Raw genomic sequence first — 17147 nt, 5'->3', positions numbered from 1 at the left:
AGAGGGTCCTTGATCTGCATCTGAAACTCCATCCCTACCTTGACCTGACAGAGCACAAGTCCAATGACCTTCAGGTGAGGCAGAGGCACTATCAGTTTTCCCAGCCTTTCCCAGACAGAGGAGGAGGAAGAGGTTTAGGGATAGATCCTTCTATCAGTTACACTGAACTGAGCAACTCCACTGAAGTCCTTGCTTCATATTTACTTCAGTGTAATGGAGGCAGCGTTTGAGAGAAATGGATGCCACTGACATAGAAGGGAAAGCAGCCAGCAAGCGGGCACGTGGAGGGTTAAGGTAAATTGGTCCCATTATTAATTATTATTATTTATTTACTATAGTGCCTAGGACCAGCCATGTACCAGGACCCCATTGTGCTAGGTGCTGTACAAACGCAAAACAAAAAGATATCTCTGACCCAAAGAGCTTATAGTTTCCTCCACTCTTTATCTCACATCCTCCTTTTGCTTTTCCTGCTACAACTTGTGTTCCCTCAGCATGTAAGTAGCACAAACTTACAACTCACATGGATTTAGTGATGTGTGTTGGCCTGCTATGATTTGCCTGTGTGTGTGTGTATGTCTGAGTAGGAGTACAGAGGTAGGAAACAGCTCAGGCCTGAACCAAGCTGACCCTAGATCTCTCTCTTCTGGAATGGTGAAATGTACCCATTAATTCGTATTCAGTGGGCCCAAAGTGGTTCATAGGCCTTAGACTGGCCTGTGGTACAGGGAAGAATTCACCTGAGGAGCAGATGGGACTGTTCTGAATGGTTTGTAATTGGGCATGGCTATCATCAGCTTGTTTTGAACAAGCAAAACTAAAATTTCCTCTCTGTGTTCTGTTCCCTGCCTATAGTGCATAATGAAAATTACAGGTAATTAGGAAAGGGTGAATCTAGAGGGGCTTGAGGGTTTGTCCAATCTCTAGAAAGTTTTTTTGTAAGTGTGGCTTTGTGAAATTTTTGTGAGTTTTGCAAAATGTCTGTCTAACTAGGCACCAGTGGGTGGATTCTCAGCTGATGTAAATCAGCATAGTCCATTGAACTGGTCCCATTTATACCTTTATTTTCCAAGAGAACTATTATTGAGAATGATGAGCCGAATGCTGATCTCCTTTACACCAGTGTCAACATGGGATCTCTCTATTTGTTTCAATGGAGTTACTCCAGATTTACACTAAGGAAAGTGAAATCAGAGTTTGACCCATGCATCTGTTTCTAATTAAAAGAAAGCCTGTGCTATGCAGACAATAGATATTCTGGTTTCTAGGCCTCTTACAAAACAAAATTTAACAAAGGAAATCACATAACAGTCCAAAATTTGTGTTTGGGCAGAGCTAATAAGCCGAGCCTCAGAAGTCCTGTTCTAAATCTAGAACACACGATTTTCAAATGGCAAATCTTGGCAAAATGAATTCTCCCTTCCCTCCAGTTAATGGGTATAACAGTACATTGGGGGGTGACCGTACAAGCAGAATTGCCGTAGGGATGGTGTGTATACTTCAGGAAACAGGACAAAGGCATACGGAGGTGCACGCGGGATGACTGCAGCAGCATCGTCTTCAATTTACGGCTCTTCCCCTCAAGTGTTTAACATGCTCCATTACTGCAGTTTCATGGCACAATGGATGTAATGAAGAAGCCTTTTATTTCTGAGGAACTGGTTTCAAAAAACACCTTTATCTTTGTGTGAAAATGAATTTGATAGCAATAATTTCAGCTAGCAGGATTTTCCCTTAGGCCTAGAGATCCCACTTTCATTGCCTATGTCCTTCCCCTCCTGCAGAGGTGTTAAATTAAAACCCAGAAACACTATAGATTTTTCTATTTTCACTCAGCACTAGTGAAGTGATACCTGAGGCTGTTTCCTAGCAGGCAGCAGCCATGGACAGGAGCCAAGGACAGTTTTATTTTTTTTAGAGAGCTGGAGTTTGATTTTGAAAAGCAGCTTCAGATTTTTCTCCAGCAAATAACTGCAGACCCAGTTTTATGGGGTCAAATAATTGGATGTACCACACTTTGACACATAGCTGCCTCCTGGAAATCAGGTAATTAGACATCACAGCGCTGTAAAGAGTGTCTGCCGAATAGTGTCTGCGTGTATAGCTGTGTGGGTGCAAAATTGCAGCTGCAAGTATTTCCAACCCCAAGCATTCAAAAATCACGAGACAATCCCTGAGGAAATCATGAGAGTGGCCTAAAAGTCATGAGATTTTTTTTAAAAATGTGTTTGGAGCCTTTGAAATGCATTCGAGTCACATTCTTAAGATTTTCTCCACAACCAAAGCTAGAAATGTGATTTTTTTTTCTTTTAAATTAAAAAAGATCAGTGAAATCTCATGTAATCAGTGTCCTCCAGGAGCTGGGGCTTTTAAGAAAAACAGTAAATATCGCAAGCCTTGCAATAAAAATCACAAGCGTTGGCAACAGAGGGAAGCTGCTGGCAGCATTTCCCTCCCTCGGCCCAGGGACTGGTGCTAGTGACAGTCCCTGGGACAATTCTGAGCAATGGCACGGAGCTGCCAGGGGGGTCTAGGGCGTTGGCAGGGTGATGGTGTGGGGTCGGCATACATAGGTGCCAATCCCAAGAGTGGGCGGGGAGTGAGTGGGGGACTGAGGATCCAGATTCCTGGGTTCTGTGCTTGATGTGCCCACTTATTTCCTTTGCCATCCAGGCAAGTCGCAGCTCTCTGCCTCAGTTTCCCTCCCTTGCTCACTAGCAGCTCTCATTGCCCCAAGACAGTGGGCGCCCCTCACAAAGATGGCGGCCCCGCCTACGCCAGAGGACGCCCCTCACAAAGATGGCGACCCCCCCATCCCACGCCAGAGGTCGCCCCTCACAAAGATGGCGGCGCCGCGGCAGAGGCGGGCGTCCTTCCGGTTTGTCTGCCCCTCACCAAGATGGCGGCTGGCGGACGCACGCCGCACGCATGCGGGCTAGAGTTAAAAGGTCAATCCGCCAGGGGCTGCTGCTGCTGGAGGAGGCCGGGTTAGGTAACAAGTAAGGGCTGGGGTCGGGGGGGGATTGAGCCCCCTATGGAGAGGGCGTGTCCAGGGGTAGAGTCTGAGCCCACTGGGGGGGATGTGCCTGGAGACGGGGGGCGGGGTCTGAGTCCCCTATGGGGGGCAGAGGGGTGCTTGGAGATGGGGGAGGTCTGAGTCCCCTATGGGGGGCAGGGGGATGCTTGGAGATGGGGCGTGGGGGGGGGGGGTCTGAGTCCCTGTTGGGGGGGGGGGTGCCGGGAGATGGGGGGTGGGGTGGGGTCTGAGTCCCTGTGGGGGGGGGGGTGCCGGGAGATGGAGGCTGGGGTCTGAGTCCCCTATGGGGGCGGGGGAGCCTGGAGATGGAGGGGAGCCTTGACGGGGATGTCTGAGTTCTATGCTGGGTGGGGTCTGGAGCCCCTGCAGTGAAGGGTCTGAAGAAAGGGGGTCGCCTCTCCCTGTCGAGAGGGGGAGTTCCCTTATGGCGTGGACTCTGGAGGTAATTGTGCCCCTGCATCTGGGAAGAAGCAAAAGGGCCAAAACCCCTGTGTAGTGAGAGGAATGAGGGGGTATTTGAGTCCCTGTATAGCAAAGGTTCCAGGTGGAGGGTGGGTCTGAGCTCTGATCTAGTGAGGGCTGGATATGTGGGCTTTATTTCTGATCCCCTTTTGGGAGCTGGCATATCTGTAGCACTTCCTCCATTCCATCCGGCTCAGGAAATGGGTTTCCAGTGTCAGCTCTTTGGGTTGCTGGGAGTTTCAGCTGTGTTGTTCCCTCTGATGTTTCTCCTCCCCAGGTAACGGGAAAGGATGTCGGAGGGGAGTTCAGGCAACGATGCTGGAAACCCAGGCAGCCATCGGCCTGGACTCACCGGGGCGCGAGGGCTGATCGGGAGGAGACCTGCCACCCCCATTACCCCTGGGCGCCTCCCCTCCATCCGTTCCCGAGACCTCACCCTTGGAGGAGTAAAAAAGGCAAGTGTCCCCAATTGCACAGAGAAGACTGCCCTCCAGACTTTCTTTAACCAAATAAGTGGCCAATAGAATAAATTTGATCATTATTATAGAACCTGATCCTGCACCCACCAGGCTCAGTACCACTGACTTTACCATGGGCCAGATCTGGCCTTGGGTATCCATGACTGATGCTGTACTGAGAATCAAGGACCCATGGGCCCTGCCCCGAAGGGTTAGCACCCTCAGCGGATGTGCTTAGTGGTTCTGCAGTGACACTTTTTTGAGGGATGCTGCTAATTGTTCTTGGCTCCTTTTTGGAGTCTTAAGGAAAGATGTCTCCTAAAATTAAAGACCTTAGAGACCAGATTTTTATTACAATAATTTCAGTGTCAACTTATTTTTTTGTACCTTTCTGCCTGTCTCGGCTGGAAGAAGGGGCATAAGCTAAACATTAACTGCTTGGGTTAAGAAGAAAGTTGTCCATATTGGGGTGGTTTACACTTTCCTTTGAAGCATCTGATAAGGTGGAGACAGAATACCACACTAGACTGCCCACTGGTGTGATCTGATATGGCAGTTCCTGTGTCGTGTAGTTGTTGGAGCAAGGGTCTCTGCAGTCATAACTCCTTGTTCTATTCCCTGCTCTGACACTGACTACTTCTGAGGCCTTGGTCACATCACTCTTTCTGTTTCCTTTTTCCCCATCTGGAAAATGGGGGAATACTTATCTACTTGCCTTATAGGTTGGGATGTGAGGGTTAATCAGTTAATGTCTGAAGAGAACTTGGAAAACAAGCCTTAGATAAACAGCGTTGTTGTGTTTTGAACTGGCAGCCTGGATGTGACCTTGCATGTTTCCATGTCCTCTGTGACCTCTTCTTTCAAAGGCTGCCTGCTAGCCCACTCTGGATGCCACGTGAGCAATTTGTGTAACTGGGGCTTGCACCTTCCGTTGAGGCAACGGGGCAGGGGGCTGTACAGGACACACTGCACTGGCTGTGTCTGTACTACAGCCAGACTGGTTATGGGCCAGCTTCCTCACTCCTGTTGTAAAGCATCTTTCATCCATAAATGCTGGAATAGTCAGAGCCTAGGCAGACGTTCGGGAGCCTGTGCATAAGATGACTTGTAAACAGCACCTCTGGTGGGGAGAACCTATTGGGTCTTGATAAAACAAGGGACTGATGCAAAGCACCTCCAGAAGGCAAGATTTACATCAAGGGTCCAGGGCCTGACTCCCTTCAATGCCTACTGAAATCAGTGGGACCTGAGGGGGTCTCAGCACCTTGTGGGATCTAGCACCATGTTCAGAGCTCAGCAGCAGATGGTGGGTTTGGTTTCCCCTTTGGTTTCTGTGGCTTATATTTGGCACTTTCTGAAGTGACTTGATCATTTTTTGTTTTGCAGAAAACTTTCACCCCCAACATAATCAGCAGGAAGATCAAAGAAGAGTAAGTGACCACCTTACACTGTCTCAGTGGAGTGGGATGTGGTAGTCTAAACCAAGAATTAATATGTACTGGTTGCTGTGCACTATTAAACAGCCTCCACGTTCCACTGCAGAGGTGGCTGCATTTCAGTGACCGCTATAGACGGTTTGTAAAATACTCTGGCATCTTCTGTATGTACGTACTCACATTATAAGATGTGAGAGTGGATCATTTCATCTGCGTTAGGGTTTAGCAGGGGCATTTTAAGCTTGCAATAAACAATATTACCCCCATCAAACCTTTTCCTCCAGGCCAAAAGAGGATATCTCCATCAAGAAGGAGAAGAAAGAGAGAGATCGGGATCGGCAGCGAGATGGCCACGGGCGAGGCAGAGGGAGGCCGGAGGTCATTCAGTCCCACTCCATCTTCGAGCAAGGCCCAGCGGAAATGATGAAGAAGAAAGGTACTGTTAGTAGCAGTGCAGTGTGAACAGCACTTATGGGGGTGGGGACTGGAAGGTATCACAGAAGCCAGTTTTTCCCACAGTCTCTCATCTGCTTTGCTACTCCTCCTTGGAGATGATTCACAGCTAAGGCCAGTGATGGGGAGAAATGGCTGCATTTCAGTGGCAACTTCAATGATCCCAGTGTTCGTCTTGTGTGTATCTTTGTGTCAAGATTGTTAAAGCACTTGGGGATGGAAGGTACTGTCCATGGGTAGATGGTTTGTTTACACTGGCACCGCCTTTATGCAAAGGTTTGAAATGTGAGGTTTGGATTGGCTCAGTGATCCACGCTGGGGAAAGAGAGCTCTTCACCACAAGGTTACCGGTTTCAGTCCAGCCCATGAAAGTCACTGCTGTTCAACTTGACTGTATGGTGGTCTCAGTGCAGTTCCTAGTGGACAGATGTCCATGTTGCACAAGTCGCTGGCACTCAGGGAAGTCAAGACTGGAGAATCTTCCCTGGTTGGAGAGTGAGGCCTTGTCTTCACAGCAGTGTGAGTTCAAGCTGTAACATGAGTGTTGTCCCTGTCCTGTCTCCCATGTGCATCCACACATCTAGCTCAAGATAAGTGGTGCTTTAACGTCGAGCCAGCTAGCTGAGCTGTTAGGAGGGTGTGGATTGATGCTGAGATGCTGCTAATGCAGTGGGGATGTAGCAGCCTGAGTTACAACAACTCATCAGCTGATGCAGTCATGGTGCTGAATGCAATCACTCTGTCTAATCTGAGTGTTTTTCAATGTGACCACGCTCACTCAAGCTAGGTGAACTCCTGTAGTAATTGAGCTAACTGTTGTAGAGTAGACTAGCCTAAAATACTCTTTCTCCCCGGAGGTGCAGTTCCTCTAGGTCAGGGTGGAGGCACATTGGTAGACTAGTGTTGTGGAGAAGCTTGCTCTGCCTGTGCTGTTCTATGCTAGTTGAACAAGGGGATCCCAGTCTGCAGGGCTCTGAATCCAGAGCCACTTAATTCACTCCAAGGAAAAGAGGATGGAAGTACAGTGTTCAACAAAGGGATTATCCCCGTTCCAAACTTTCATTCCTGTGCTCTCCTTCTCTTCCACACAGGCACCTGGGATAAGACTGTGGACATGTCAGACTTCGGACCTTCCCACATCATCAACATAAAGAAAGAGAAGAGGGAGACGGACGAGGAGACCAAACAGATCCTGCGAATGCTGGAAAAGGATGATGTAAGCAAGGCTTGGAGGAGTGGGCAGCACCATCTGGGATGCAGGGCTGTAGTTCTCCAACCTGCTGGAATGGAAGAACCTACTCCAGGATTGTTCTGCTGCGGGGTGGGGGGGAGGAGGAAGGGAAGGGAGTTCAGGGCTTTTAGTTCCCTGACGTTCAGTAGTCTGGGAGTCCCCAGTTCCAGCCACGCCAGCAAGCCGCCTAGTGGCTGTTTCCCCAGAGAGGGCGTCCCTGTTGCTCTCCAAGGGTCAGTTTCTGCACCCAGCAGCAGGAACTTCAGGCTCCCCGCAGGTTACTCTACTGACTTCGCTGCCTCGTGGAGAGGAGAGGATACTCAAGTCGCCCGTTCCTGCAGCAGCCACAGACAGCTCTCACTGACTCCTGTGTTGTTGGCATGTACGCAGATCAGACCAAGTAGTCTTAATGTAATCCTATGACTCTGTGTCATCTGTATCTGGATGTGGTTGGTATTCAGGACGGGCAGGCAGGATTCCTGGGTTCTATCCTTAGCTCTGCTGTTGACTCACTATATCAGTGATCACTCACTTCTCCTCTGTACCTCAGTTTCCCTGTCTGGGAGGTGGGGATAGTGCCTACCCGCATTGGGAGCGTACTGTGCCTTATCTGAAGTATTGGTCCTCTCTCTGTCTGGTGGCCCTGATAAATCCTGCCTGGCATAGCTCTCCTGTCTCCGGCACTGAGGGATATTGTGCAGTCTGACTCTTCTCCTTCTCCTGCTTTCCTCTTTCAGTTCCTTGATGACCCACACTTGAGGAATGACATCCGGAACAAGCCAGTTCAGCTGCCCCTGGCCCACTCAGGCTGGCTGTTCAAGGAGGAGGGCGATGACCAAGAAGATGTCAAGCCTTGGGCCTCCAGCACCAGCACCAAGGAAGAGATGATGGAAGTGGATTTGCCTTTTGTGAAAGGTACCAGATCCAAGCCCATCATGGTCAGATTCGGTGCTGGTCTCTCTACAGAGAGACACCTCTGGGGCTAACCTCACTGGCCCTAGCTACAGCCTTGCAGCTTGAATGTCTGGGGTAGGGGAACATGGAGCTGCTTTGTGCCGGTGTACTCCCAAGCATCGTAACTATGTATTTTATGTGTAATCCAAGCATTAAGCTAAGTTTACTGGCTGTTGACTGAAAGGTATCCCTGGGAGACCTCCCTAGCAGTCTCGTACATTTGGTCTGGCCCATCTACTTCCAGCCTCTCTACCCTGGTGAATGGGGAGCAGAGGCACATCCGGGGCTCCCAGATCACAAGAAGAGCAAGGTACAGAGGTTGCATGGGGTGGAGGGAAACCACATGGGGATGTGACCTCTTAGTGTGTTGGACCGTCCACAGCAGCACAAGAGGTACCATGCTGTCCAAGTCTGCTTGCTCTGACCAGGATGGTTCTTGCCTCCAGCTCTTCAGAGATGAGAAACCACCCAAGATCAAGGGTTTATTCAAGAGGCTCCGTGTATAGCCCAGACATTAACTGGGTGCAGTGTTACCTATCCTCCTGGTGGCTAAGGATCAGATCCTGCCAGATGCTGAAAGCTTCAATTTCCACTGACTCCACTGGGAATTGAAGGGGCTTAACACCTTGCAGGATTGGGGATGACAGATTAAATAAATGCATCAGAGGCCAGTTTTCTGTCTGTGCCCCTGGTATTCTGCTGCAAGGGAACACAATTCACTGCCTGTGGCTAGAGCCCCCCTGGGGGTGAAGTGGACACTCCCAGTTCATGGGAATGTGGCTGTTTGTCTAACAGGACGCTCGTGAAGGAGTGGGGAAAACCCTGCATAGGTAGCCTGCACCCTTGTCTCCTCCCCAGTGAGCTCTGTGGTTTTGTCTCTGCTCTTAGTGAAAGAGGAGCCCCGGGATGATGAGGACTTTAAGGAGCCCCTGGTGGTCACCAAGCCATCTCAACCGAAGGCACCCCCCAGCTACCCTCAGGACATCTCTGTGGCAGAGCTCCTGCAGAGTCTGAGCCTGACCAAGGAGGAGGAGCTGCTTTTCTTGCAGCTGCCGGACACGCTCCCTGGGCAGCCGCCCACGCAGGACACCAAGCCTATCAAAACAGAGGTGCAGAATGAGGAGGGGCAGATGGTGATGGTGAAGCAGGAGAAGAGCCAGGTATGAGGTCAAGTGGGACCCTCGTTGACCGCTCCCTGGTGCGAGAATGAGAAGGACAGTGTAGCAGGGGGCCTGCTTGCTGTGAGCCCCCCATACTGTTATATGGGGGATATTGTAGCTAGGCACTAGGGAATCAGGTGGGTTCTGGATGCCCATTAGTAGAACTCATAGATAAAACCCAGCTAAGAGCTGAGCTCTGTCAGACAGAGCTCCTCCTGGGGCACTGGTTTGCATGTGCAATGGGAAAGGAGCAATGCAACAAGGGATGGTCTGTGTTGGCATTTCTGGGAAGTTTGCTATATACTGTGGTGAGGATGGGTGGACGCAAGCAACTTTAACAATCCTCCCCAATCCCTTCACTGGGTCCTTCAGACACTCCCAGAAAGCACCCAGGATTTCATCGGTGCAGTTCCTATAAGCAGCTCAGGCCATGTGTTGGCTCATGGCCACTCCCACCTCTGCTATGTGAGCGTCCCAAGCCTGTTGGCCTTGGGCGTCCTAGCAGCTTTAGCCAGGTGGCAGATGTGCTTGCAACCTCGGTATGGAAGGAAGGCTCTGGTTTGAGGGAGGCTGTTTTGTTTAGATGCTGATGGAACTTGCACTAAATTCTGAAAGGCAATTAGCATGTCTCCAACGGTACGGCACACCTGAGCCTCACTGCATGGAAGTGGGGGCATAGCCTTTTTCAGGTTTCTTTGCTTTTCTTTGGAGAGAGTCGATCCAGGGAAAGCATGAGCATCCCAGGTCTTGGCTGGAGAAGAGCACTGGGGTGACCAGGGCAGAGGAGCTGCACTCTAACCCCGAATGCGTTTCTCCACAGGAGGCTAAGCAGGCTGAGAACATCTGCACCCTGGGGGACCTGCCGGAAGGGCAGGTCGGGAAGCTGCTGATCCGCAAATCGGGAAAGGTGCAGCTAGTTCTGGGCAAAGTGACTCTGGACGTGACCATGGGGACCTCCTGCTCCTTTCTGCAGGTATAGCTCACTCAGCAGCCAGTGTGCATGGGAAATGGCTCATCCTTGCATCTATGGTGAATTCAGTGCTGGTGAAAGATGACATGCTGGCAGCCCTGGGAACGCTTCATCCCCTCCCAAACACATGCTTGCTGTCTTTCATTCCTGGCCTGGTATTGAGGGACCCCCTCCTCTGTGGTTAAGAGGAGCTTCCCCTCTCCAGGGTCTGTTCTGTCCTTGGCCTCCCAACTGAGATGCCTCGTGAGAACTAGTTGTGGTACTCGTTTTTATGATCCACAATGTTGATCTCCATGGTATCTATACAGCATCTTATAGACCCCTAGTTGCTAGGAACTGGACTGAGGCTCCAAAACTCATTTCACACAGGGCCCATCCAGCAGCCCTGGGGTAGCAGCCACTTTCATCTACTCTCCACCTGGCCCTGACTTGAACCAGCCCGCTGGAGGTGCAGGGTTCTGTATTTAAATCTCACGTCTGAGCCATCCATTGCTGTGCACTTGGAGCACTGAGAAGAGGAGCTGCCGCTAACTTCTTGGGTGTCAGGAAGGAGCCCTGAGATGCAAGGGCTTATAGCATCCAAATCCCAGCATTGGCAGTGGGGGAGATTAGAGCGAGAAGCCCAGCTCACTTGCTTTAGGAGAAGGTGGGGTAGGCGAGCCTATAGTTGAGTGAGGATTTGGCCTTCCCTAGTCCCCTGCTGGCTGTGTCCATAACTAGCGCATGGGGGATTCTAGAGCCAAGGCAGCTAGGAGATGAATTTCTGGGCTCAGCTCTCCGTTTTGGGAAAACAGCCTCCCCTTCCAGTGTTCAGACTTTAGACGTCAATGCTTGGTTGGAGGGGACCTCACTCCTCCAATGAATCAGGGCCAAGGAGTTAAGCTACAGTGTTGCTCTCTTGAGTAGTCATGAAGATTGTTTCCCAAGCCAGGCAGGTGCATTCTCTTTAGTAACTCATGGGCAGGTGGTCCCTAAACAGAGTGGATCTGGCTGTTTTAATCCTTTCTTCTGTCTTGTTGAAAGGAGCTGGTATCGGTGGGCATTGGAGACAGCAGGACCGGAGAGATGATCATCCTGGGACACGTGAAGCACAAGCTGGTGTGTTCCCCAGACTTTGAGTCCCTGCTGGAGCACAAGCATCGATAGAAGAAAGGAAAGGAGGGGAGGCGTTCTCTGTGGGATTCTCCACTCCTTTCTGGAGGTTCGGGACAAACAGCAGCGACTCGGAATCCCCATAGATGGGCTGTTCCTCTCGTCCACTTGAAACATCCATCCCAGTTCAGGTCCTGTTCTGGCTACAGGAGGCAGGTGCATGTCAGAGGAGGGTTTCCCATTGCAGCCATGCAATGCCCTCTGTGCCCCTACACTGCCTTTGGGCATCTTGCACTTATAAGCCTCCCATCTGTGGTCTTTGCTGGCTGTGCTCAGAGGGAGGGGAGTTGGGAGGGCTCCTCCCGCCAGCTGTAGCTGTACACAATAATCACAGGGGATAAATGCACTCGGGTCCCCGCTGGCACAAGTATACATAGGTTTATACTGTCTATAGATGAACTGTTCCCACCCTGTGTGTATAGAAAAACTACAGCTCTAGACTTGAGACAAGGGGGGTTCAGCTGTGAAGCACAGGTGTGGTATGTCATGGACGGTTGGTACCAGTGAGGGAGAGTACCTTCCCCACTCCTGAGTGTGTATGAGCCTGTAGTGTCTTACCACGTCCACCTGCCTTGCATCGCCAGAGTCCCTGCATTCAGCCACCACCATTGAGCTGAAGGAGGACTGGTCTGGGGGCCTCGACAAAGCAACACAAGCTGCTTCCCTCTGCTCCCTGTGGTTGAATGAGCTGCCTCTGCCGCCCTCCCAAGCTCTGCTGGGAAAAGCCTGGAAGCCAAGCCTAGGGCCTCATCCTGGAGACTGTTAAACTTTCCCCAGTGGTTTCCCTTTGGGCAGATACAAAGGGAGCCATTCCTGTGGGCTCGCTGATCTGCCTGTGTCAACACCCAGCTGAAATTCTGCCTCCTTACCTGTAACAGCCTTTATGCCTCTACACTGCAGTTAGACACCGTGGCTGGCCCATGCCAGCTGTCTTGGGCTCAGGCTAAGGGGCTGTTCGATTGCAGTGTAGACTTCTGAGTTGAGCCCAGACGTCTACACAGCAGTGAAACAGCCCAGGGAGCCTGAGTCAGTTGTGGTTTTTAATTGTATAGACATACCCTGAGACACTACTGCTCTTCCAGAGTGGGTAGATAGTCCTTCAGGGCCTTGCTTTCACGTCATCCAGTGATTGCCCAAAGAGACACACTGCCTCTCCTTGTCAATATGCCTTTAAAGGGTTAGTCCCTGTGCCCAGTAAATGTGTGGTGTGGCTTTGTGGGTGAATCTCCCCTATCTGTGCAGGTGAGAGCCCTCTCTGCCAATGTCCAGATAGCTCTTGGAACTTCTAAAGTGCTGTCCAAGTGCGAAGTGCATTGTTTAAATTTTCCAGCCCACACCTTTCAGCTTAGAAGCCATGGAAGAATGTGCCAATAACTTCACCAGCTGCCAGTCCTGCTTTCGGGAGAAGTTTAATATTAAAATGTGGTCTCCGTTCAAATTGCATTTGGCACCCCTCAACCCTCTCACCTGCCCCCTTCCTGGCTGTTGATGTATCAACTTCCCAGTTCGTTCATTGCATTATTGAGGCTGTAGAGAAACGGGGTGCCCAACAGCACCTGTGTTTAATGACCACTTAGGTTCTGGAGTAAACCACCTAATTCCACCTCTTCTACTGAGATTTTGGACACCCCAAACTCTTCCCTGGTTTATGTGAGTGGCTACAGATAGTTGTCTACCTCCCCCAGCCACTTGTGCCAATGAAGTGGTTTCCCACTGGGACAATTGCTCTTGGAAGACCCATCCGCTTGTCCATGTGGGCTGTGCCTGATGGAGCCAATGGGAGAGCTGCAGTGTGGTGGCAAAGCTGCTGGATTCTATCGAGAACACTGTGTGGGTTGCGTGTGGAAATCAAAGTGGAATAAAACTGCTTCCACGTGCACATGTGGTGTAGGTGTGTGGGCTACAGCTTATTCCTAGCAGGCTAGAGTGCTTACTGTCTGTACTTAGTGTCTTGTGTGCTCTCTGCTTTCCCTAAAACTCGCTGTCCCCTCCACCTGGCATTTGGGAATCTGTTCTTCCTTGATGCACCAGTTTTCCAAATCTTGTCATCCTAGAGGCCACCTGTTCCTATCCTTCTGCCCTCCTAGCTCCCTGCAATGTTGCAGTTAATCTTTCCTCAGAAATCTCTTATTTGCTCCTTTTTCCCTGCCCTTTGTCTCTGAGGGATTGGATGTATTGTCACAAGCCAGGACAATGGAATCTGGGCATTTTCTTTTCTCCTCCACCTTGCTCTCCAAACTTGTTGCTCGGGGTGGCCTTGGTGTCCTAGTCTTCTTGGTCCCTAACTCATGTTTAACATATACTGTGTACCGATAATACTGTATGGGGCAAGGAGAGACATTCAGTAAATATGCATTATCTGGTTAAAACAGCTGCTCCTGGTGCTACCGCAATTCTGTTACAAACCTTGTGAGATCTCATGGTTTTATCTGACAGTAACAAAACGTCTTATTCTCTGCACTTCAGTAGGCAGTAGCAAAATTTCACTCATCCGGATATAATCAGCTTTATTGGCACTGAAAACTAGGTCTGAATGCCATGGGAGGTGAGGTGTTACAGGTATGTCTGGCTGCAATTTCTAAGACCATTGGACATGTTTCTGCTGGGATGAATGACCGTGTAATGGCCAACCTTTTGGGTTAGGCTCTAGGGTTTAATGTTCCCTTGACTCAAATGAGTGGAAAATGCCCATCTTTCTAAGCCCGACTTGCTTCTAACAGTATGGCTGTCTTCAGATGCAAGCCCACGGTGCAGTCAAGGCAGTCACCAGTGTTTCTCAACCTTTTTTGATACCAGGGACCGGCTTGCTGTCTTCCTAAACCATGTCAGAGAGATCTTAGGAATCGGCACCGATCTACGGACCGGCTGTTGAGAACCACTGCTTTACGCAACTACAATGGGCGGGAATGTCTTTATTAGGAAAGTCTAGTTGGGGATCTCTGTAGAAAGGCTTTTAATCCTCAGACTTTGGGCATGGACTGTGCTGGCAGAGTTGTACTGTTGCAGCTTGTATCTCTTACATGGCAAAAGATCAGAGTCTAGGCCCACCAGCTACTAGCTATTACATTGTCCCTGGCTACGAGGGCACTGGAAGAATGTGCCTTTCTGACTGAGCTGAAGACGTAAGCAAGCCCTATTGTTGGACAGTTGTCCAGCTCTCAGGATATCTTTAGTGTGCTGAATGTGCCCCCTCCCCTTTCTATTAGCCAATTGGCTGCTGCCTTGCGTGTGGGAGGTTTGGCAAAATGCACCTGTAAAGCTGCCCCATAGATCAAATCGTTCCATTGAGTCTCCAGTGGGACTTAACTACCGTAGGATGCTACCACATCTAGCCTGGATGCCCAGAAGGAAAGCAGTTAGTCTACAGAGTGTTCTAAAGGCAGCTCCGTATCTGAGTGGGGAAGCGTGGAGCAGCTGGAAGGGCTCCTGTTCTGCAGATATAGGAGAAAAGAGGAACTCACGGCCAGGTGAAGGAGGTCACTCAGGGTTTGTCTTTATTGATGCATTGTGTTCTTGATGTAACATGCCATCTCAAAAGCCTTCAGGTTCAGCATCCCCCCCTGGATCCCCTTCTGGCCTACAAGGATGAGACACACTGGGCTGGCCAGGGCGACTGTAACAGCATGGGTGCAGGTTTCCCTGTTGTCTTGCTGTTTGGTCCGAAGATCCATGGTGTAATTGTGGGTGTCTGTGAAGAGATTGTCCCGGATCACCAGACATCTGAGCCCACCCAGTGTGGCTCCCTTGGTGAGAAGGGTGTCTCTATTCCTGCTCAGGAGTGCTTGGATCTCCAGCTGAGTCAAGTTTGCCAGAATCCCTCCTGGGTGGGCAGCCAGGAGCTGCTGGTGAGCCATGGAGATCACTGCTGCATCACAGCACAGCCCGTCTCTCATCAAGCTGCTGATGTACTCCTGCCAGCCCGACATCCTGTGATCTGTGGAGCGATCTGTGCAGCTATGCCCACCTTGCTGATGCAGAAAGGTGGAAAGGAAGGTCTCTCAAGTTTTCTGGTAAGGAGATCCTTTGTTTTAACCTTGGTCTCAGAAGGGCAGGCCCTGCAAGGCATACAATTAGTCCATCACTGCCTTTCCATGAATTAATGGCTTATTTCAGACCGAGCAGAGGGGGAGGCTCTCACAACTTTGACATGATGTGCTTCCTCCCAATCAGTGTAAATATCTGGTGCTTACAAAACAAGGATGCTTCAAAGCCAAATTTCCAAATGCCGAGATCCTTCATTGTTTTTCTCAACTGCACTGAAACCTGCACTGACACCCCAAGCACCTGGATCCTGGGTGTGAAGGCTTAGCTGCCCTTCATAGCTTCTGATCTCAATCCGGGAAACCAGCCAGTGCTATGACGACAATGAGATCGTTTCTCTCTGTGATGTCACAGTGCATCTTAACTGATGGGTCTGGCAAGCTGACTCGTCCTCAGCTCTGTGTTCTGGACTCCCCATAATGTTCATTTTCCCCTTCACTCTTCTTGGGAGAACATGTACTGGGGTAGCTGTCAGGTCCTCCTCCACCAGTGTGCTCATGCTATTCCTTGCTCTAGCTCCAGTGTGCACAACTCCTCCAGAGCCAGTGCTTCTAGAGCAGCTTTTTCATTCTGGGTTTACTTTGCAAGGAAGACTGTCCCAGAGATCACCAACCCTCCCACCATGTGGAAAAATGTCCTACTGCAGCCTAGGATGCAGGGCTTCCTTGATCCCAGCTGACTTGCATACTCATCAGTTTGGGCACTACTGTTCTATCCCACCTGCATCACTTTCATCTGTTCAGAGACGCTGGCCTGGGGGAGCAACTCTATTCACTGCCAGTGCTCTTTGGCTGGGGAAGCTGGGTTTTGGCGCACTGCAGCAGCCAGGGGAAGGAGAGGGCATGGAATTGTTTTGCAAGAGGAGGAGGAGACACGCTCAAGAGTTGACAGATGAAAATAGAGGCTGGAGGGGGCTGTGAGCAAATCCCTCATTTATTACATAGTACCTCACCCACCTTGTCTCTTTTATTGGACCAACTTCTGTAAGTAAGAAACAAGTTTTCAAGCTACAGAGAGTTGATCTTCATTTAGTATGTGTCTGCTGTCCTAACAAGCTGCCCTGAGTTTCCCTGGGTGTTAGTACCAATTGACGTTGTAAAGGTGGAGTGAAACAGCTAACGGAATTAAGACAGCAGGGACTGGGCTTTTCAGACAGTAGCTGAAGCATTGTTTGGCTCAAACTTAGCTAATGGCAAATGTGCCCTCTGGTGTAAGAAGCTGGGGTCACTTTCTCAACTGATTGCACCAGAGGATGGAGGTGGCAGGAATCACCCCTGAGTCTATTGCTCACCCCTGAGGCTGAGGAAGCTTCTCCCAGCAAAAGGCTGGACTGCAAGTAGGGGAAAAGCAGGACTGAGGGAAGAGCTTGGTATTGCCCTTTTTTCCCTGCCGCCTGCAGGCCTATACCCTGCTGGCGGGTGATTTATTAGCAATGGGGAAATGTTGACTCTTCCAGCTGACGGAGCATGCCATTACTGCAAAAAAGCCCTGGCCCCCTGCACAAGCAGCATGCATGCTGCTGTGACCTTTGCTTGGCCATGAGGCTGGCGGCCAGCTATAGAGAGGGTGTGAAATATTTCCATGCCCACAGAGGGGAGTTTCTCTCTTAGCCTTGGCTTTCTGCCAGGCAGCACAGAGCTGAGAGTGGGAAAAGCCCATTACAGAAGGACCAGTGCCCTGTCCTAGGAGCTGTAGGCAAGTGCCTCCTGGCAGGGGAAGAGTACAACAGCCATAGAGGCAGGGTCTCATTAGCTGTGTTCAGATGGGGTCTCTCCAATGGCAGGATGGGGAGG

At 50.4% G+C, this 17147-nt stretch overlaps 1 protein-coding gene and 1 pseudogene across 4 annotated transcripts; one reads left to right on the top strand and one right to left on the bottom strand.

Moving 5' to 3' along the window:
• The first annotated feature begins 203 nt into the window (after window positions 1–203).
• POLR3D (RNA polymerase III subunit D) lies at window positions 204–13687 on the top strand. Of its 4 annotated transcripts, none has more exons than XM_067544468.1 (9): window positions 204–294; window positions 3777–3954; window positions 5344–5387; window positions 5678–5829; window positions 6938–7062; window positions 7815–7992; window positions 8920–9191; window positions 10012–10164; window positions 11185–13687. In XM_067544468.1, the coding sequence occupies exons 2-9, from the start codon at window positions 3790–3792 to the stop codon at window positions 11305–11307; spliced, it is 1212 nt and encodes a 403-aa protein (XP_067400569.1). In that variant the 5' UTR covers window positions 204–294; window positions 3777–3789; the 3' UTR covers window positions 11308–13687. The 4 variants fall into 4 exon arrangements, with proteins under 4 accessions (XP_067400569.1, XP_067400562.1, XP_067400555.1 ...); XM_067544461.1 differs by lacking the exon at window positions 204–294 and adding an exon at window positions 2961–2992; XM_067544454.1 differs by lacking the exon at window positions 204–294 and adding an exon at window positions 2966–2999.
• A 1120-nt stretch (window positions 13688–14807) lies between these two features.
• On the bottom strand, window positions 14808–15239 carry LOC137150564 (profilin-2 pseudogene; annotated as a pseudogene).
• Window positions 15240–17147: the final 1908 nt, after the last annotated feature.

The sequence above is a fragment of the Emydura macquarii genome, unplaced genomic scaffold, assembly GCF_026122565.2.
Source record: "Emydura macquarii macquarii isolate MOO-44397 ecotype Brisbane River unplaced genomic scaffold, CSIRO-AGI_Emac_v2 contig_170, whole genome shotgun sequence".
Lineage (NCBI taxonomy): Eukaryota > Metazoa > Chordata > Testudines > Chelidae > Emydura > Emydura macquarii.
Note: the sequence above shows the minus strand (reverse complement) of the source record. Positions and strands in the feature narration are given on the sequence as shown.

What these genes read in the sequence shown, in the direction of transcription:
- POLR3D (XM_067544468.1), top strand. Translation starts at nt 3,790, where the DNA reads ATGTCGGAGGGGAGTTCAGGCAACGATGCTGGAAACCCAGGCAGCCAT. An exon ending in CCCTTGGAGGAGTAAAAAAG is followed by an intron (nt 3,955 to 5,343) that starts GCAAGTGTCCCC and finishes TTTGTTTTGCAG; the next exon opens with AAAACTTTCACCCCCAACAT. An exon ending in CCTCCTGCTCCTTTCTGCAG is followed by an intron (nt 10,165 to 11,184) that starts GTATAGCTCACT and finishes TCTTGTTGAAAG; the next exon opens with GAGCTGGTATCGGTGGGCAT.